Source organism: Ammodytes marinus (assembly GCF_949987685.1).
Source record: "Ammodytes marinus genome assembly, chromosome: 15".
In the NCBI taxonomy this organism is placed as follows: domain Eukaryota; kingdom Metazoa; phylum Chordata; class Actinopteri; order Uranoscopiformes; family Ammodytidae; genus Ammodytes; species Ammodytes marinus.
In genome coordinates, this window is record NC_137219.1 from 24,710,923 (window position 1) to 24,732,473 (window position 21,551).

Genomic DNA, 21,551 nt, shown 5'->3' on the forward strand with positions numbered 1-21,551 from the left:
GTGGGTGCTAAACATCAAAACGATGACCTCTTATGTTTTGCTAAAATTGGGATAAGCAATAATCTTGCACATGACCATTACAGCTCTTGATTTCAGTTGTGTTCAAACTAAAAGCGTGGTGTGTGTCTGTCCAGCTTCAGACTGGATACAACTTAAACATGCAGCGTTAGAGGAAGGTGCGTTCCCCAGCAGATTTTATACCCTGAAGGTTGCATAAGAACTTTTACCCATGAATTATTCATCACTGCTGCAGAGCCCGAACATCTGTTTAACGCTGGCGGTGACAGCTCCAGCCTTATATACCCTCTCTGGGCAGGGCCCATGCCACGCTTCCAAGCCCTAAACTCACAGTTATGAGAGTCAGACAGCAAGTGGACAGTGGAGAGAAAAAAACCCACAGAGTCTTAAGATAGCCTGTGGAGGTTCCCTCGTGCCCTTATAGAAATAAAACTTCCACATTTAACAGTCTTCCAGGGCGCGTCGTTCCTCTCACATCGCTCTCATCTTTCTGTGGGATGAAACATGAGGGCTGGAGACTGTTTTAGAAAACAGAATGACTAAACTCCTCCTCCATCCCCTCCACGGCTATTCAGTATAGACAGCTTCATGTGCTTGTTCAGTACTGCTCTGGGTGTGTTGTGCCTCGGCTGTTTCAGATAAACCAGAAACATATATTTTTCTTCTGTATGTTATGGTAGTAAATATATAAACCATAAATAATAGATAATAATAGAGACCCCTTCTTTTGTGCCTAATGAGTCATGGCGGTATTGTCCTTGTTCTTCCCTCTTTGGTGCAGGTTCCAGAAGGTGTTTGATCAAGACACCAAACAAGAAGATATCTTTGAAAACATTGCCAAACCAGTTGCAGACAGGTAAAATGTTGACACTGTACTTTTTCTTAATCAGATATGCAACTAAATGTTCGTATTTATCCCAGCTAATTGTTTTAGGTTGATATGATTCCTTTGATTCCTTGAAACCCGTGTCAACCCTTAAAAACAGCATCAAGGATCCCATTCACAAATCCAACATTTCAGGAGTTATCTCTGCCCACCTTTCCCCAGCGTTGCTCATCGGGCCACACAGGCTTTATCCAGCCTTGTTGTCGGGAAGTCAGTAAAGCTCAGCTTTCTTTAAGATGGAAATGGTGGGTGTCTGTGATGTTTGGCGTGCTGTACATACTTAAACCACTAAGTGCACTGAGCTGGCAGGCGAGATGGCACACTGTGAGAACATTTGGAAGCCACAACACAGAGTTCTACTATGTACAGTAGCTGCTCACTCATTTGAGCCGTTGTTTGATTTGGTTATGCACTGGTGGTGTCACACTAACAAGTGACACAACGACAGCAAGTCATTCATCAATGCTATTCAATGTTATATTAATAGAGGGCTCAAATGGTTTTAAATGTTAAATTAGGAATACATTCTAAATATTATTCCTAATATGTCTGACATATTTCATTTATCGAGTGCATACCATACACATGTATTGTTAGCCATAATGTATATGATAAATAATAACACAGTGGGCTCTAGGCAATATACTGTAGTCACTTTCATACTATACTACTATATACTATAGGGAGTTCGGTTTACAGTTCAGGTTATAATAATGAAAAAAAAATCAGTGGTTGCTATAATACTCAACTAACGGAAAGTAGATAGTGGACGCTCCAATTTGGATATCGGCACACATTTCAATGTCATGCTTCCCCACTAGATTTATATACTGTAGATATGTCTCATCCAGTTTTAATAACAAAAACAAACTGTAGTGACTAAGATGCAACAAGTTCATAACCAATATAACATGTTTTGCACTTACATTTCATTCTTCCATCTGGAAAGTGCTTGTTGTCAAAATCACTTTTCGTTGTATACTTTTCCTCTTCCCGACACTTGATCAAAATCAGGAAGACTGACTGGAAATTGTGAAAAAAAAACACCCATGAGGAGATGGCATTTTCTTGGCATTTCCTGTGATCAAATGTTGGTGGTGGGTGTTGTTGTTATGTGAACAAGTCCCCCCCCCCCCCCCCCCATGCCGACCTCTTTCATCCTGGCTTAATTTAGCCCTAACACCCCCCCCCCCCCCCCACATTCCATAGCCAGTCGTCTTAGTCACAATAGGAGCTATTTGTGGAATCCCACAAGTGCTTTGCATTATCTTTGCTATTAGAAGACATATAAACAACATCTGGATGAGACGTCTGGATTGGCTGACTCAGGACTTTGGATGTGTTTGACCCTGACTCACACAGGTCCACTGACATGTGTATTAAGTTGCCCTCCCCAGCCTAACCTTTTAACATTCGCCCCCTTTTGTTGTGGCAGATGGTAAACTTCAGGTTAAAACTCAACTCTGTCACAACCAGGCTATGTCTTTCCGTATCAAGTTGAGCTAGGCGTCTATTAGCCTTTGATATGATTACTATTGTCTGCATCCTAGACGACACCAGTCATCTTGTCTAGCCAGCCATTACCAATCTGTCCCCCTCCCCAATCAGACATTTCTTAGGCCACTGTCAGCCTCTTGCCCTCCCTGTTTACTCACCAAATGTTCTGAATTCCACAGAGGTTTAACCTTTTAAATAGAGTCTTACCACAGTGGCTTAAATACAAGAGTGAATGGAGTGAATTAATTCTGCGTGTTAAGCCCATGTTTCCTATTGGAATATGTTGCCTCTAGAATACATTCACAGGAATAGGCCAACACTAACCCTGCGTTCCAAATCACATACTTTTTCTTTTTACTATACTACATACTAAAGTACAGGAGAGTTTTAGAGCCACATGAGAGAAAAATAATCAGATAAGGAAGATTTTTCTTTCATTATGTCGAGAAATGTCAAGAATAAAGTAGAATACTACAAAATACTATTGGAGTTAGTGGGGCATTTATGTATTTTCAGCATACTACAATTGATGTGCATGTAATGGGACATCCTAAATCTTTTTCTGGTATATTAAATAGTGTGGAAGTATGGGGATTGGAACGCAGGGTAAGGCCTCACATATTTGCTACAAAGAGTATTGGAAGAGATTATGAAAAGGCACTTTAGCTTGGACTGACCTAGACTAAGCTATGTGGACCCCAGTTGCTTTGCTGATAACTTCTGCTGATATTGACCTGGTTCCAGTTACAGAAGCCTGTCTGTTCACAGACATCACACGCATTGATCAAATTTGGACTGAAATTTTTCCCAAAGCCCCTTGAAACTTTAGTCAGGAGTCACTTAGGCAGACGGACAGACAGACAGACAGACAGACAGACAGACAGACAGACAGACAGACAGACAGACAGACAGACAGACCTGCAGGTATAAGTGGTTGCAGAACATCAAAACAATGACCTCTTTTGTTATGCTAAAATTGGGATGAGGAACATTCTTACAGCTGTGAGTTGTTATGGAAATCTCAGTGTTGCAGTGAGTATTCACATAAATAACAAAAATCACACATAACTTACAAAAACAGTCAAACAGAAGTTAGTATTCAGGGGTATCTGGGGGTGTTCTTATCACAGGAGTTAGATTGTTAATGAGGGGGCATGGCTTCTCCCCTTATGCTGCGTAAGGGGAGAGAGGTCTTTTTTTTTTTTTTTTTAAAGATATTTTTGGCATATTTATGCTTTATTGATAGTGTAGAGACATAGTTGAAATGGGGCAGAGAGGGGAGTGACATGCAGAGGACGACCGCGGGCTGGAATCGAACCCGGGTCCGCTGCTGGCCGAGGCCCATGGGGGAGGGGAGAGAGGTCTTTGAACAGAAAAGTGAAGGTGGAAGAAAATAGGGCAGGTTGTTTTTTCTCATACTTTGGAAGTCTCTAGTCAAATCAAAATTAATCTGTAAATTAGAAGTCCAAATGTAAATTGTTGATAGCCACACAGAGGAGGAGTCTCCCCTCATGGCACAGAGGGGCAGCAGTTTCTCCGTCACCGCACTTAAAGTCAGTTTCATGCACGTAGGCGCCTATTCACCCAACCAGCAATCACAGTCAGGTTGATGTTTCGCTTGGTACTCTTGTCATGCTAGGCGCACCTCAAGTTTAGCCAAAGGCTCTAACTCGTTTACACGCGCGCTAGTCTCCGTCTGTGCTGTGGTGTAACCCAAACCAGTCATTTCAACCCCAACACAGTAGTTTAAAAACAAACCAGTATTAACAGCTCCAGGAGAGGAAGAGCCAATGTAATGATGTCGGCCTGGCAAGGCAAACCCTCTATCTGCATTGTAATCCAGGCTTCACAAGGCTGAGGAACCTGCAGCCCAAGTTGAAAGCTCTGTTTCAGGTTTAACCCTTAACCTAAATGCCTAAAAAGATTGGACATAGTGCTTCTCATAAAAAAGAACAAGGACCTTTAGGACGAAGGTTTTGCCAATCTCCAGGGAGAGCTAGGGCGGTAAACAGGAACAAGCATTGGGGAATGCCCAAGCCTCAGTGGCAGGGCCCAGGCCGCATCATTAGCACTGACATTAAACCAAACACTGGGCCTGCACACACTGCCAATCACTGCCATGACTCATAGATTAAATGGACGCCCAATGGCCGTCCAAGTCAGGCTAACCGAGCACCATTTCTCATGAGCGGACATAGTGTTTTATATAAACTGACATGCAGTCTTTTTTCCCCTTGCCGTTTCCCATGAAGGGTGTGGAATTGTACAGCACACAGGGAGGGAAAACCCACACACTGCTAAAATACTGGCTTGGCTTGGCAATTCCATTAGATTATAAGAGAGAAGCTTACGATTGTTTGTAATTCATCTTGGAAAATATAGTGTTAAGATATCCCTTTTCCTTGCGTTTGGCCAGTAAGAGAGCACAGAGTTTAAATCCTTCACCTTTGATCCAAGCTCGTGTGTCATGCGCCTCTCTGTCATTTCAATAATTCATCCTGGTTTATGTCAAAAAACTTCAGAACAAGAGTTTGCTTTATGCCAGTTTATCCCACCTCATATTCTTACCACCGCCGTCATATTGGATGTTCATTTCATTCAAGCACTTTCCACAGCCCCGCTGCGCACGTGCATAAGGGACGTCCAGTGCCAAACCAAGACTCTACCAGGCCCTGCCTAGTGGAGTGGGTTTGGGCCCTTTTCCTTCGCTCATACTCGAGACATTCCTCTCTCACCGGCAGATGTCTGTCGCCATCGCAGCTCCCCACTCACTGCCATCTTTCCTGTGGATTTAAAGTGTCACATTCGATTCAATCAGACGTTTGGTGTCTGCTTAGCAACTTGACAGTCCCTTGCACTCTGGAGAATAAAAAAAAAAAAGTGATGTCATGGGAAGCACACACATGAATATGGTCAAATGTACAGACAGAAGTAATAACAAATCTTTACTTTTTCCAAAGTTAAGTATACATATCTGCCACCTTTGTTTGGTTGAAGTATTTAGTCCACATTAAGAAGAGAACAGCAGTGATAATAAACAGTTTATTATGTTTTCTGCCATCTTACATTCACATGGAAGTGCTGTTCCTATCTGCTGTACTAGTAAAATGTGCCCGTTCTTCAACCTATGGTCAATTGGATATTGTAAGAAAATTTGTAATTGTGTTTGAGTAAATTGGGCATTAAATTGGCTTCTTATGAAACATGAAAAATAGATGATATACCATGTTTTTTCTTGGTGTCCTTGGTACTACCATATACATTGTGTTGTTGGGTTCTTGAACATCAGCTATGTAGCTATACTTGTGTATTTTACTATTAGAATAATAATTGCATTCATGAAATCATAATTATGTGTGTGTGTGTGTGCGTGTGTGTGTGTGTGTGTGTGTGTGTGTGTGTGTGTGTGTGTGTGTGTGTGTGTGTGTGTGTGTGTGTGTGTGTTTTTGTTTTGTTTGTCTGTGCAGTGTATTGGCTGGCTTCAATGGCACCATCTTTGCGTACGGCCAGACAGGCAGTGGGAAGACCTTCACTGTCACAGGAGGGGCCGAGCACTACAGTGATCGAGGCATCATTCCCCGCACACTGTCCTACCTCTTCCAACACTTCAGCCAGGTCAGCACAGCTGCAGGGTCAGCTTGTATTTTTATTTTTATTTTTTATTATTATTCTTTCGGACAATTCCACACAATACACAATTATCTCTTTCACATCATACATCTTACTTTGTGTTGTCCGAATGGTGACGGAAGAAGCCAAAGGCTTATCAGGTCCCGCCCCCATTTTCATCAGATTCAGATTCAGATACACAGATACACATTTACTGTTACAGAAAAGAAGAAAAAAAAGAAAAAACACAATTTTGTTGTTGTTGTTTTTTTGTTTTTTGTTTTTGATGATTTTGCTAATTTTTTTTGTTAAGCAGCTGCAGTCCAATACACAGTCAATTTTCATTTTCATTCTCATTATTCATTGACCTTGCACAACTGACATGCTTTCCATTTTCCCAATGAATTTTAATTACTCATCGTTATCCTCTCTTTCCACTGTAGCCATTTTTACGATGTCTCCTTTGATATCAGCGATGTCTCCTTTGATGTCAGCGATTCCAGCGATTTCTCCTTTGATAGCTGTGATGTCTCCTTTGATAGATGCAATACCGGATACAATTTTTGCTATCCCCTCCCGAACAGCTGTAATAGCCTGTTTTGTTCCATCCATTTCGACGATGTACATCTTCCATCTCTCCCTTCCGCTTGTGCAACAATGAGTTTCTTCAGTTTGCGATACAGAACATACAAAGCAAATCCCAAAGCAAGCATCCCCACCGTCATGCCAGCGAAGATGTATACATCTTCGACATCCTCAATGTCCAATGCAGCCAGGCAAACCACTTTCCATTCTTTTTATTGGAAAAGTATTTCACTTGATTTAAGTCAGTTTACTCTTTAACATACAAAATTAATATAAAATTGTATCCTACTGGCTCTTTCATACCGTCAATCATTTCCCTACACATTACCATTCCGACTTGATGTACTATTTGTGTTTGCTTCACAGGAAAGCAGTATGGTTTATACCACACACATCTCCTACCTAGAGATCTACAACGAGATGGGATATGATCTTCTGGACTCCAGGCATGAAGCATCTCGACTGGAGGACCTACCGTGAGTGCTGAATACTTATATTAAAGGAATAGTTTAAAAAAAAAATCGGGTTCAAGACAAGATGACAGAGCCCATTCCTTGAACTTTGCGTGCATTTTTCAAAAGGAGAAATGGGCCAGGTCGCTCATTGCTTGTTAGTTTAGCACAAAAACTGGTAGATAATGGGTAGCCGGCCTCCTCCAAAAGTCAAAAGATTAACTTTTCAGCATCACTAAACGGTCCTGTGTGCTTGTTGTGACTTCGTTATATACCAAGTTATGTTGCATTCTGGTTGCACTCTATATATTTAGCACTTTATGTCATTTTAGAATCAAATATCGGAAAAGAAAACCGTGCAGTGCGACTGCCCTCATCCTCGTCCTCCTTACAAATGCAGCCATGATCATTAGCAGCAATAGCTCTTAAACAGACCTTTTGTTACTAGGTTTGTTACTACTGAAAATCACGTGTTTTCTTTGGGTATGTATTTGACTCTACATGAAATATGAAATTTCATAAAGTGCAGAAAAATATAGAGGGCAACATAAATGTAAGCTAAGCTAACTAGCTATGCTATCCTTTGCCCATTACGTATTGAAAAAGAAGTTAAAGGGATGGTTTCTCTCTCATCGTCTTGAACCAGAGAGTGAAGCGACAAGCTAAAAATACAGAAATGTTGAACTGTTCCTTTTAAAGTTGAAAGGACCAATCATCCACGGTTCCATTATTGTCTCGGACACTTGTGGGTTCAGCTAAGCCTTATTCCTGAACAGCCGTTCTGTTAGCCCAGAGTCACTGAGTGGTGAAATACGGAGGGAGTCTAGTATTTATCATCTCACTGCGAGCTGCCAACTGACATAATAAGACTGTGGGACAGCAATGGATGTGGTCACCATGGTGGCAGACTCTGCCACTGGTGCGGAGAGCAAGAGGGTACGATCTTATTTTTCCTTTTTGTTTGTGTTTGTTTTGTGCCTTTTTTTGTGTCACACTCGATACTTATTCATCTCAAAGTAGAATTTTTTGGACGTCCAGGCGCGACATGGTCTCGGTACATCGTCTCCAATGTTTGTATTTTTCTTGTACCAGTTTTAAGTTTCTTCTCTCCATACGCTGTAGGATCCAGCTCAAGGTTTCGATAGCCACAAATCACAGTCTTCTGGAAATAGACAGTGCCCCGTCGTAAAACCATGCTGCGGCCACTCTTGCTGATTCAAGGAGAATCTATGGCACTGACAAATTTCTCTCTTTAACTGTTGGCCTGTCTCCTGTCTTTCACTTTTCAAATTTTTTTTAAACTTCTTCTCCTTGTCTCCATCTATGCACTTTCCCCCCCAATAATTCCATCCTCTTTATGCCTAATAGTCTGTTAATTATCTTGTAAATTCATTCATCATCATCAACAACACATCATCTTTTATATTTGTGGGGAACAAAATGCGATAATCAAATTCTATTTTGGGTTGGAGGGACTGTTTGGGGAAATTGACACTGCCAGGGTAAACGCCTTTAATCACATTAAGATTAATACTGTTTTAATCAAACTACCTCAATGACCTAGTACCACGTGTTAACATAATCATCTACATGTGTTTTCCAACCATTCCACCCTCTTTGATATCTTAATCCAGTAGCCGTTATGTCACAGCCGTGGGGACGTGTTGGAAAATATATGGTAGGGACCACAGGAGTCAATTTAACCCCCCATCTGTCCAAGCACACCGAGGCGCTTGATGTGGGCAAGAACCATCGCTTGTTTGTTTTTTAAGAGCAAGCCCTGTCTGTTATCAAGTTATGAACGCCCGGATAGATAAAGCACTATAGGTCAAACCAGGTCGCAGCAGGCCACACTGATTTGCAGATGTGGTTTGTTTGGGTTTTGGAGCTGAGCGAGGCCAGGCCCATGGGAGGGAAGCGGATGACATAATTGACATGATTAGTTTTTCATAATTGCTTCAGTGCTTCGGTGTTGTTATTTTGGTTTCTTGACTGGATTCGTCCCGCTTTATTATTTATTATTCAAATATTAAAGGTCATAGTATGCTCATTTTTTAGGTGCAAACTTGTAATTTGGATTTCCACTAGAAACTGTTTTCATGGTGTAGTGCAGGGGTGTCTAAACTACGGCCCGCGGGCCAACTGCGGCCCGCTTTTTATTGGCCCGCGGCCGATCTTAAGAATATAATGCAATATGGCCCTTTTTTTTTTTTTTGCATTTCTTAGTTAACCCACTAGTGCAGGGGTGTCAAAACTGATTGATTGGCCCGTGGCACATTTTAAAAATATAATGTAATATGGCCCTTTTAATTTTTAAATAATCTAAATGCACTCATTATATTACAGAGAAATATGTCCCATAAAAGAAAAAGAGCACCAAGGCCATCCCAGAGGACCCTGCATAATATACCTTGGAGGGGCGGGATCTCGGCTGGCTACTATTTTCACCAAGCTGGACATTAGACGTAAAAACAGAAAACACTGGGTGTATTAATGGCATTTAACAAGAGGGGGGATGTATCTTTTTAATGTGCAAGTAAAGTGTTGCCGTGAAGAAGGATTACAATTTACGAAGACACTATGAAACTAAACATCAGAGCAGCTACATGTCCTGATAAATGTGTTATTTTTACAAAATGGCCCGGCCCTTCGTAGATTTTTCTGTATGTGGCCCTCAGTGAAAAAAGTTTGGACACCTCTGGTGTAGTGTCTAGAAAACCTTTTATATTTCTCTCAGTGCCATTGCCGAATCTCCACTTTTCAGCCTCCGTCTGAAACGCTTTGTTTTAGCGCCTGTCTCTTTAAGCCCCGCCATAAAAAATAAACAGCTGCTCTGATTGGACCTGAATCCAACTGCCGGGTTCGAATTGAACTGCCGGTTGTGTATCTTGGGGCTGTGCTCATCACAGGTGTAGGTAGAGATATGTGAGGTTGGTAATGGGGGCGTGGCTTCTCTTATGACATCATAAGGGGAGAAAAATCTCACTGGGGTTTTTGAACACAGGTTCTCAGAAAGGTGGAGGGAATAGGTGATCTTTCAAATTGATTTAATATGCTGGAATTTCCTTTGGACATTCTTTTTTCCAGAAAAGTCTTGATCATGGAGGATCCCGAGCAGAACATCCATCTGAGGAACCTGTCACTGCAGCAGTCAGCCAACGAGGAGGAGGCTCTCAATCTGCTCTTTCTGGGCGACACCAATCGTATGATCGCAGAGGTAAGAAAGACTGAGATACTTGTTCCACTATGTATGTGGATGGATGTGACCTGCACTTTTAATTTCACACAAAATAAAAAGGATTTGAATCATGGAAAAGTTTAGTTTTTCAGTAATTTAATTCATAAAGTGAAAATGTAATGCCTTTTTTGTTTTCATTTTGATGGTAATGGTAAATGGTAAATGGACTTGTATAGCGCTATATCTCCGTTTATCACAGACTCAAAGCGCTTTACATTGTTTTTGTACACATTCACCCAGTCACACACACATTCATACACCGATAGCAGCAGCTACCACGCAGGGTAGGCTTAGCACTAGGGTGCTAAGCTATCTAAGCTAACTATCGGGAGCAATTCGGGGTTCAGTGTCTTGCCCAGGGACACTTCGACATGTGGCGGGGAGACGGGGGATCGAACCTCCGACCCTGCACACCAGAGGCGAACTCCCTACCCACTTCGCTACCCACTTCGCCACTGCCGCCCCGTGATGATCACGGCTTACAGCTCAAATATGACACATTTCTAATGTTTTGAGATATTCAAAATTAAAACAGAAAGGAAGGCTTGACATATTAGACTTCATGTCTAAAATAAATACTTTTCCATGATATTCTTATTTTTTTAGATGCACCTGTACATGCAGTCCCAGTGTACTTGGCCTAAAGGTTTTAATTTTGTCCACAAATGCAAAATGCCCTCTACAGCTTACCTTAAGACCCTTCTTTGATATTATTTTAGTCCCTTGTGGTCCCTTTTTTACCACACTTTTTTCTCCCAGTAAAAACCAAGCATTCTCTCTGTAATTTCTGTTTATCCTGCGGTGGTTCTTTGCTTCACTCAGACACCCAGACTCCCCACACAGATGAGACATGTGTGTGGGTCACTTTTCTGCTTTGTAACCTGAGGTTTTTGTGCAAAGGGCTGACCTCACCTTGTTTACTCTCGCTGCTAGGTTGTAAGTAAATAACAGACAGTAAAAGTGAAACAGATAAGCCGGTTTCAATCTGTGACGTTTCATTTTTGACTTGTTTTAATAAGACATCTTTTGATGTGGAGGGGATTCCACCATGAAAGAAAACCAATGCAAAAGAAATCCAACCCTGCGTTCCAAATCGCATACTCTTTCATTTTTCTATTCTACATACTACATCTGACCACAAAAATAATCTAGTTAGAATGCAGTGGGCATACACTTGGGACATACTTTTACTCATATATTTTATCATAACATTGAGCCTTGATCTTGTCTCTTGCTTTTATATCCTTCGCATCCCAGTTTGTTTTCATATGGTTGCTGTGACGTCACTTCCGGTGCGCACTGGATTGTGGCTCAGAATCACCCAAAAAGGATGCTGTTTTCAACACTAAAAATCTCGGCTGGATGTAGTAGACATCTGGGTATTTCTAACCATCCTAAATCTGGCCACAAGAATCGGGACATCCTAAATCTTTTTTCTACCATACTAAATAGAAAATAGTATGGCTATTGGAACGCAGCCAAAGAAAGATTGTCCAGGACTTGGACAGGGTTTAGTAGAGATAGCATCCTGTTTCAGTGTTTAAGGCAATGTGTCTAGAAAGTAACATAGCCATTTGAAAAAAAAAACACTATTGCATTTGATTTTCATCTAGCTTGCTTGAGGACACACTCCCAGTGTCCACTGCTTTTAAACGTGGGGGCACATTTGAGTGGAAACACATTCTTGGATCTTTATTCTGTTGATCAGGCCATGGAAGGCGTTGCACAACTCAGCTGGGGGAGCCCCCCTACAGTCCACCCACACTATAGTCAACCTGTCCTCTGTGGAACATCTTAAACAAGAAGGCTTCTCCTGAGCCCCGAGCAAACAAAGCCCACCGTCAACATCCTCAATTTGTCAATGCCAGAATTATCCCCCAGAAGTCCAGGCTCCACGCAGACTTCCAATAAAGTTAACAGAAATGCTCTCTTTCTTCTTTCGGGCCATGTGGACCAAAGATGACACATCCATTCAGGCCTTGTCTCAGCAGACAATGAGCTCATCCCTTTGAGAGTTTGCCAATCCCCCCTCCACACACTTTTTACAGGAACAGGAAATCAAATACACCTTCTCAACTCCTCACCCTTCGCTCAACCTCACCAGGAAACATTTCCTTTCCATCTGGTCTTTTTTTTTTCTGTTTGCAATCGCTGTTTTCTCTTCTTTCCACATGTGGGGCTGCAGTCTCTGGATCTCTCACCCATTCTGACATCCTGACTCGTATAGGGGGCATAGCGTTGTGGTCAAAGAGAACTTCACTCTCAATCTCTTGAATCAGCAATCTCTAGGTGTGTTTTTTGGGGAGTTTGTAGCCCCAGATTGCTCCTTCATGCTGACCCACTGCAGCACCGTGTGTGGTCAGCATGGAAGATCAACATGTGGTCAAATGAGAACACAGGAGAACTAAGGACGTGGCTCCAATGAGGTTGCTTTGTCCTGCTATTTTTTTCCCCCACAACTAGGACATACTTGAATCCCCCTGTGATGACGATATATCCTCTGTGGACATGAGCAAACAGTCTGCAACCATTTAAATATACATGTTATATTTGATATTTTCCTAAACGCTCCTGAAGAGGCCTTTAAATAGTGTCCATAGGAAGTGAGCAGGGTGCACATTTCGAAACACAGCCAAACTGTCCTACAGCTTGTACTCAATCTTGATAAAGTCCATGGTAAGGAAGGACACAGTCACACTCAGTGATAAGAGCCAACAGTCACTTCTTATCTATTGGGAAGCTGCCATTGTATTTGAATACTTTAAACTGTCATTGGTGAGTGCTGGTATTGATTTCCACTGAAGTGCGCTTCATCACTTACTGTACATGCCCACACCTTGCTTAAACTGATGTGGTGTAATACAACAGCCTGCCATTCACATCATGTAACCATTTTAGAGAGGGCCTTAATTCATTCTTATGATCATTGTAGAGGATGTAGTATGTGATGCTGCTAAAACTTTTGAAACATTCTCTGACTATATTATACACTATTTGCCTCTTTTGCAGTCGCTAAACCTGTACAAAGGGGGAAAGGCAGGCAAACTGCTCTCAAACTGTACTGCCAAGCAGACAGCGCCTAGCTTTGCCTGTCCCATGTACATGTATGGAAATGAGCGAATATTCAAAAATTCTGCGCAAGAATGCCCCCTTCCTTTGCAAATAAGTCTTGTTGCAAATACAGCCTAATGCTCAAAGACCATCACTAATTACCACAGCAGTTGTAGTGGTGCAATTTACCACCGCTCAGAGGCCTGTACTAAAACAACACTTTTTATCCCTCTCTCTCTCTTTCACTCTATGTCTTTGCCCCCCCCCCCTCTCTCTCTTCTAAGCTTGTGAGCTTTTAATTATATTGAATTGATATTGAGGTATAAAACACATTTAAACCGCATATCCAGTGCTCTTAGCTTTAAAAAAAAGTTTGTAAGTTATAAGTGATTGGAATAGCAAGTGGTGATATTTGCACATTGTGAGTAAGGTCAATTAAATATAACACAGTGTACAGTGTCCAAAAAAGCAGGAATTTGACAAACCTAGATGTTCAAAGGCCTATTATCATCGTCTGGCCAGGATTGTGTTGGTGTGGAAAATAGCTGTCAGCAGTAAGACGGTAAAACAGTTTTTTTTTTTAACTCGGACACTGTATCCTTACATTTGACCCTTTGATCAATCCTATTAGGTATGTGATCCCCTTGTCAACATCTAAAGGGGGGCTGCTCCATATTACTTTAAGGGTTCCCCATGAGGAGGCAAACGTGGATGTGTGCAGAGTGAAGGGAATTTGGACTGAGGAAAGAGATGATAGCGGGTGGAGTTAAGATAGTGAAAGATCTGTCGCCAGCTGTCAAGTCCTTAACAGGCAGGTGTTGGCACATTTACCCCAACAACAAGTCCAGGGTCGGGGCTCCGTTTGTACAATAAAGGACCTGGAATGTCTATGAGGATGTTTTGGGGGCAGCCAGACAGAAAAAGTGGTTCATATCTAACAGACAGACCTTTATAAGCTAATTCAAGTCAAGTTGATGATCTGGATAACCCTCTCCGTTCAGTTATTTAAAAATCACCTATTGTTGTCCGTCCGATCTGCCTGCGTGTTATTGCACACACCAAATAAAAACAGCATGTAAGTGAATGTCCGTTTCCTCTGTTTACTCTCTCTGTTTGAGGACCCCGTGAGTAAACCCATCCTTCTCTAGTTAATAAAGCTTGTTTGTTCAGAGAGTGACTCAGACTCTATATCTGTCTCGAGCTGACTTCCAGTGACCATCTAAAAAAAATCAACCTCAGCTTTTGTAAAAAGTGGCCGCCATGTGTGTTTACAGCTCATTGGTTACACATGGTGTGGCTTTTATCTTCAGAACCGGCGGGAGCGAGGGAAAAATAGGAATAAAAGAAAACATGTTTGGGAAATACCCCAGATGGAGAATACAATTAATTATTTTCTTTTTTCATGTGTCCACCATGTGTTTAGATTTCAGAGGATTTAGAATACTCTCACACAGGCTATAGACCTAAGAGTGTTACCAGCATTTTTTACAAAATGTCCTCTCCTTTCTTCTTCTCTCATCTCTCAGACTCCCATGAACATGGCCTCCACTCGTTCCCACTGTATCTTCACGGTGCACCTGTGCAGACGAGAGCCGGGCTCGGCCACCCTGCGCCGCTCCAAGCTCCACCTGGTGGATCTGGCCGGGTCTGATAGAGTGAGCAAGACCGGCCTGAATGGACAGCTGCTCACGGAGGCCAAGTACATCAACCTCTCCCTGCATTACCTGGAGCAGGTAGCCACTTCAGGAATCAAGTTTTGTTTTCAAGTTTAAAGGTCACATGTTATGTTCTTTTTCAGGTTCAAAATTGTGATTTGGTTTTTCTACTAGAAACTGTTTTCATGGTGTTGTGTCCAAAGAAACATAATATTTCTCACAGTGCCATTGCTTAAATTCCTCTTTTCAGCCTTTGTCTGAAATGCTCCTTTATAGAGACTGTCTCTTTAAGCCCCGCCTTCCAAACAGGTCCAATTTGTTTTGATTGAAACTGACTGTTTGTTTTTAAACTCAGGTTTTTCAGAAAGGTGGAGTAACAGAGAGAGGGTTGGTTTTTGTCTCATACTTTGGGAGTGTCTGGTCACACCGGAGACCAATATTTATGTTGGAAAATCATGAAAAATTACATTTTGCATTATATTTTACCTTTTAACGATTCAATTGTATTCACTTTTTGATATATATTCACATTTGTTAATTTGCTTAATTTACTGTGTGGGATTTGGCCCAGTGAATGAAATGCTTTCCATCATGAGAAAAAAAAGCGTATTCTGCTACTAAGTGTTCAGTCTACTATAATAGGTTCATCATAATTCATTTTATGTCAGATGTTTCACTTTGATTAATGGCCATCTTGCAGCTTCTGTATGAAAAGTAATATACCATCCTGGTGGAAACATTGATTCCATTTATTTTTTACATTTTACATTATGTTACAGACATTCGATTTACATATAATCTCTCTCCACTGCTCTGGTCCTCAGGTGATCATAGCTCTGTCAGAGAAGCACCGCTCCCATATCCCCTACAGGAACTCCATGTTGACCTCTGTGCTGAGAGACAGTCTGGGGGGAAACTGCATGACCACCATGATTGCCACTATGGCCGTGGACAGGAGGAACCTTGATGTAAGGATTGTCTGCCTTTAGGCCATTTTTCTGACATATTCTGTTAGATTTCCCCCGAAAAGTGATGAGAATCCAGGCTTTGGAGTGTAATAATGTTGTAGGTGTTTTTGCCTGGCTTGCTCTGTCAGTAGTCAATTTGTATTTATTTTTCTACTAAAACCTCATCTAGGTTATTTGGATTTCTTAAAGTTTTCAAACGTAAAATACAGTATATTCTGTTTCATAGAAAATGAATGAAAAGCAGTGGCTGGTAAGAAAGTATAGATTATGAGCATTTCATATCATCATATTTGTGTAGTCCATCCACATTAATTTGAGGAAATGTACTAAATGAGCACTGCATTAGTGATTAGTAAATAGTCATTTTCCCTTAAACCTTTTTTTTCCTTCAAATTTCAGGAGTCCATTTCTACGTGCCGCTTTGCTCAGCGCGTGGCTCTCATCAAGAACGAGGCCATACTGAATGAAGAGCTGGATCCTGCTTTGGTGAGACAGCCAGGCACTATACAGCATGTCACCAGGCACTACACATACCATAGCTAGGCCACACAATCACACCATGACTTAATGTGCTGTTTCATTATGGCCAGACCCTCCTCATTGCTTCCTAAGCCTTAAATTGATCAGCCAATAAGTTTAAGTGAGAATCCACTGTCTAAATGCACCTGAGTGTAACCCACCACATGCTTAAGTGTCTCTTAACAGCTCCGATAGCAAATACGTTTTTCCAGTGTTATTACGCACTATAAAGCTATAGTGTGTAATGTGTTGCCCCCATGAAGAATTCTCAGTCATTAGAACATCACTGTCTGTGCATCTGCATGAGGTAAGCCTTTGGTGATCGTGCAAGGGTTTTATAGCTTCTGCTGTAGTATCAACAATTGTAACACGTGGAGCTGAAAGGCTTCATCAACTTTGTGTCAGCTTGATTGGCAATGGCTCGAATGTAACCGACATTAATTTATATGATGGAGTTACGCACCGTAGCTTTTTTTTTTTAAACAGTTTTCTACCCACAACACGTGGAACGCCTGTCCATCTTGTGTTATTTAGACTGCTCACAGGTCCTGTTTGCATTCTCTCGCCGTCTTGTTTATATGCCTCCTTTTTTGTTATGGCATATTTTATCCCAATAACTTACAGCCTCTTGAGAAAGCGTCCAGCTGGACACTGGTGTGTAAATATATGTCTTAAGTTGACACACATTCTTGCAGGGAAAGCACCAGTTGCACGCATGGAGCCACAGAGCCTTGTCAAGTCCTTCCATAGTGTGACATTTTTAAAACAACAGTGGCTAGTCTGTTTCCTCCCATTATATTTAGGATCGCTATACTATGAATACATGCGTGTTTCAGTGCGTGTTTTTAAGAGGCCAGAGTAGGAGATCGGATTGTTGCAACATAGTTTTGTGGCCACTCAAACATCCAGACCGTACACACACACACACACACACACACACACACACACACACACACACACACACACACACACACACACACACACACACACACACACACACACACACACACTTCCATATCTGCCTTTTGTTACACATTGTTATTCATTCAATAATGAGTATTAGGCAGACATGGCAGATTGTCGGAGCAGTTTGGTTGCCAGGTTGCCTCCCACTTTTGACAATAATTGCTCACACCTTTCCCCCTTACTGTAGCGCGCCAGGAAGCAGAGCCTGGTAGTTGTTGTAAAAAGATCTCTCACAGGGGGGATCTACAGTGGAAGTCATTCACCCCCCTCCTCTCCCCCTCCCCTCTCTTCCCCATTCTAACATGACCTGCTTTTGGGATCAACTGCTACTGTATTACTGCTACTGAGAGACTTGGCCCTGGGCACCCTAACAGAGGTATTTTAAGAGAGTCTGCGGCCGGTGGGGCCCAGTAATTGTGACAGTGTCTGGCTGCTCCCAATCGGGTCCAGCACAGCGACAGCTTCAGGGCAAAGCCAGAACTCAGTGGGCAAAAAAAAAAAGTCTTGTCTGCATTTATGGCTTCTTTCTTTTTTTGTTGTTGTTGTGTGTTTCTCATTGTTTGCTACTCCTCGTCTCTCCCTCTATATCTCTTACCGATTTTACAGAGACAAAAAAAAGTTAAGCCAGCGGTACAAGTTTGCGGATTACAAATGATGTCATTCATTGTGGTTGGGAAGGGGGTGACACTCAGACTCCCATTTTCTTTGGCCCCGCGCCGTCCCCAAGGCACTCTGTCTGTTGGATATGCCAGCCACAGTGGTGGTAATTGATTTGAAGCCTGGAGTTTGCTTTTCACAATCTTTTGGTACATCGTTCAGACCACACTCTTAATGGTCCTTTGCTGAAGCCTTACAGGGCCACACAATGCAAAAGGCCCTGAACAGCAGGAAACCAGCCCAGACCAGACAAAACATTTAAACAAGTCTCTTGAGGGATGGGGGGGGGAAAGATTGAGGTGTTGAGAGTGACCTGTGATCATAATGAAGTCATCCACACAGAGACCACACCATATAAGGTTGGCTGAGTTGGTTCATTTTTGAGAGTGCTTAGGTCAGTGTTTATCCTCCATTTAGACCAGGATGATCCTGGCCTGCAGTCACAGTTGATTGCTTACATTAAATCCGTTATTTTCTGTTTTACAACTTTTTCAGAAATTTTTGGATACATTTGTCAATTTGGCAATATCTAATTTTTTATTTTTTTTTGCATCAACCAAAAATCTTGATGTTGGATGAAGCCAGAGTTAAGCGCTTCATTTAATTAAAAAAATAAGTTTTTATAGAACAGTTTTGGATGCAGCTTTTTTTTTTATGTAAAGGTCTTCAAAAAAGATTCCGCATGTTTTTAACTACAAAATGTATCATAAATCAGACAATTACCAACATATGAACAAATCATTATGTTAGAACCTTCAGAACAGTGCTGAGAGTATTAAAAAAAACAATAATGTTGAGAGAATGGTTGTTAAAGATGGTTGTATAGGAAAATATACAGACGGAAACAGACAAGGTTTAGTCAAATAAACACCTGAATGTACATGTTGGACCTTTTATTCTTACTAGTATGAAAGAAGACATGTTATGGAAGCAAAAAAAGACAATGAACTCAAAATTGACCATTGCTTGAAAATAAATATTATTGCCTGCAATGTCTGGCCTTAATCCTCCATTTGAACCAGGCTGATCCTAGTCTGCAGTCTTTGGTAAATCTTAACATTATCGGCCCCTCAGAGACGCTGCCACCGCCTCACCTTAGCATACATGTCAAGTGTGTACTTAAGGGAGACTCGAGCACTGTGTTCACGAGTGCTCAGTTTGTGTCGAGCTGAATTGCCATCAAGATTATTCCTGTGACTCTTTTAAGGGTCAAAGCGGTTGATCTCAATGTGTTGTTATGCATCTAAGCAGCAGATAATACGAGGGCCTGGGCGACCCTTTCTGAACCAGGGCTCTCCCTTCACTTAAAAGTATACACACAACATCTAGCTGGAGGAGAAAAACGCTCTGATTAGCGCATACCTGGGAGTCAAACAGTAGCCTGCTTATAGCCCACTAGAGAGACATGTTTGGGAAGCGGGTGTGAAAATTCCTGCGGGTGCTTGCTCTCCCTGGCTGGCTCCCTCATCTGACTCATCTAAGTGGCCAGAAAGGGAGTTTGGAAGTGTAAAGTAGTATGGGACATTATACAGTCTTCCTTGCCTTTTTAGTCTAAAAATGTTGCCCTGCATGGAACACAGCCCATGTGTTATCATTTAGTTGTAGGGGATGAGAGACCTTTTAGGCGCAGACAGTGGGAAACTATGACTCCTCTTCCTTAATTAAAAAAAGAAAATAGCAGCATGTCTGAGAGTGGCATTTGAAGTGTAACCTGGGGTTATACAAAGTTGGTTTTCTGCTGTTGTATATGTATTCAAGAAGATGTTTCATTTAAGGTGAGCAGGTAAAAAACAAATTTTTCAAGCACTGGTCTGTTCGGTTCTGTATATTTTGTCCTATCTACAACCATCTTCAATGGCCATTATATCAACATAATTTTTTTTTCAATACACTGAACTAACTTCTAAAGCAGTTACATCAACTAAACTTTACAGAATCATTTTTAGCACTATCCTGAAGTAGCCTGGCTGCGCCCGCCTACCTACTTCCGGCCAAATTTCATTTTCCCTTCAGTAGTCAGTCTGGTGACAGGGCGTATTAGTGGGATTCTGCTCGAACAAATTTCTGTGTCCAATCAGCGAAGAGAGCGAGCGAGTGGCTGAGAACGATGACGTCGAAGTCGCGCTCCAGTTTCAGTTGCCAGAAGCCGGCTCATGACACACGTGACGACCAAACGTTATGCGATTGGTTGGCTAATCCAGAGTGGCACTGGGCAGATCCAATAGTTTTAAACTTTAACAGACACCCGCCTCCAAGTGAGTGAACGTTTGCCAATTACAGTACTGCCAGACCTTCTGTACAAATGAAATGAAGTACGATGGTCTGGTAGCACCAGGCTAATCCTGAAGGGTATAATTGAAGGAAATAAAGATTTTAACCCTGGCTTTATCCAACTGCTAGATTTTGGTTTTGCATAGAGATACAAATGTATGCATAATTAGTTATATATTGCCAAATTTGCATATTTATTCACACCTTCCTGAAGAAATTGAAATACAACAAATAATTGTTTGAATGTAAGTTATCAACTGGCAAAGTTTCATGATGATATCTATAAGTTAAAAATGTTACCTTGTTCCCCTTCAGGATCTCACCTTAAAGTTATAAGTATAGGCCTGTTTGTAAAAGTCAGTACATATTTCAAACGTTCTTGTCCGCACATAGAAGCTAAATGTCGCATTGCTCCACTGACATGGCTTTCCAAAGGGTACATGCTGCTGGCATCATAGGTCACATGGGCGAGTCAATAATTTTTTTTTAATTCAGAGAGTGTATATGGAAGGCTGCCGTGGAGCTGCGGTACCAGTGTGGGCTCAGGCCTCGCTCTGAAATAGACTGCGCGAATAGATTCCGCTGACCGACAACTTGCGGTCAAGCTTTTCAGGATGCAGCTGGAAAAAAATTACATCAGACCAAAAGAGTTCCAAAAAAAAGAAGAGAGAGAGAGATGGATACAGGGAGTGGCTCTGGTGAGGGGAGGGGGGGACAGACGCTCAGTTTACCATGTTCAACGGTTACAAAAAAAATATGATACAGGGGTGGATTAGCGGGTAATATGTTTTTTTGTTTAGCTAAATGGCACCTACCCCCAAAACCACCACGCAGGTCTGTTTCTTCTCAGGAACATCTCGAGTCGACAGCAGGGTCTTGACTGGATGACTGGCTTCTTTTTTGACTTTCCATTCAGAAGACGATGATGTGTTTTGCGGGGGGAAAAAGCGGCGTCTCCCTGCTAAAATGTTGATGACTCCATGTTGACCTTTGACCCTAACTTGAGTCTTTCACTGAACTCTTGTCTTCCCCTAGCAACTGTGTGTCAGGAGGAGTGACACTGTGTGACTTTTTTTTTTGTTGGTGCTGTATTTGCCTCTCTCTGCCAATGAGACCAGTTCCAGCCATTCAGTCTGCTTTAGTGTTCTGCGGTGTGGTCACACATTCAGCGGGGGGATA

The 21,551-nt window shown here is 41.8% G+C and overlaps 1 protein-coding gene across 1 annotated transcript in view; it reads left to right on the forward strand.

Moving 5' to 3' along the window:
- Positions 1-21,551, forward strand: part of kif6 (kinesin family member 6) — a gene marked incomplete at both ends in the record, with an annotated part of 73,630 nt that overhangs the window by 2,061 nt on the left and 50,018 nt on the right. The window contains 7 exons of the mRNA XM_080042740.1: positions 800-874; positions 5,869-6,016; positions 6,962-7,071; positions 10,135-10,264; positions 14,863-15,069; positions 15,816-15,959; positions 16,359-16,445. Of these exons, the coding sequence (XP_079898866.1) occupies positions 800-874; positions 5,869-6,016; positions 6,962-7,071; positions 10,135-10,264; positions 14,863-15,069; positions 15,816-15,959; positions 16,359-16,445 (901 nt within the window). The remainder of the gene's footprint in view (positions 1-799; positions 875-5,868; positions 6,017-6,961; positions 7,072-10,134; positions 10,265-14,862; positions 15,070-15,815; positions 15,960-16,358; positions 16,446-21,551) is intronic.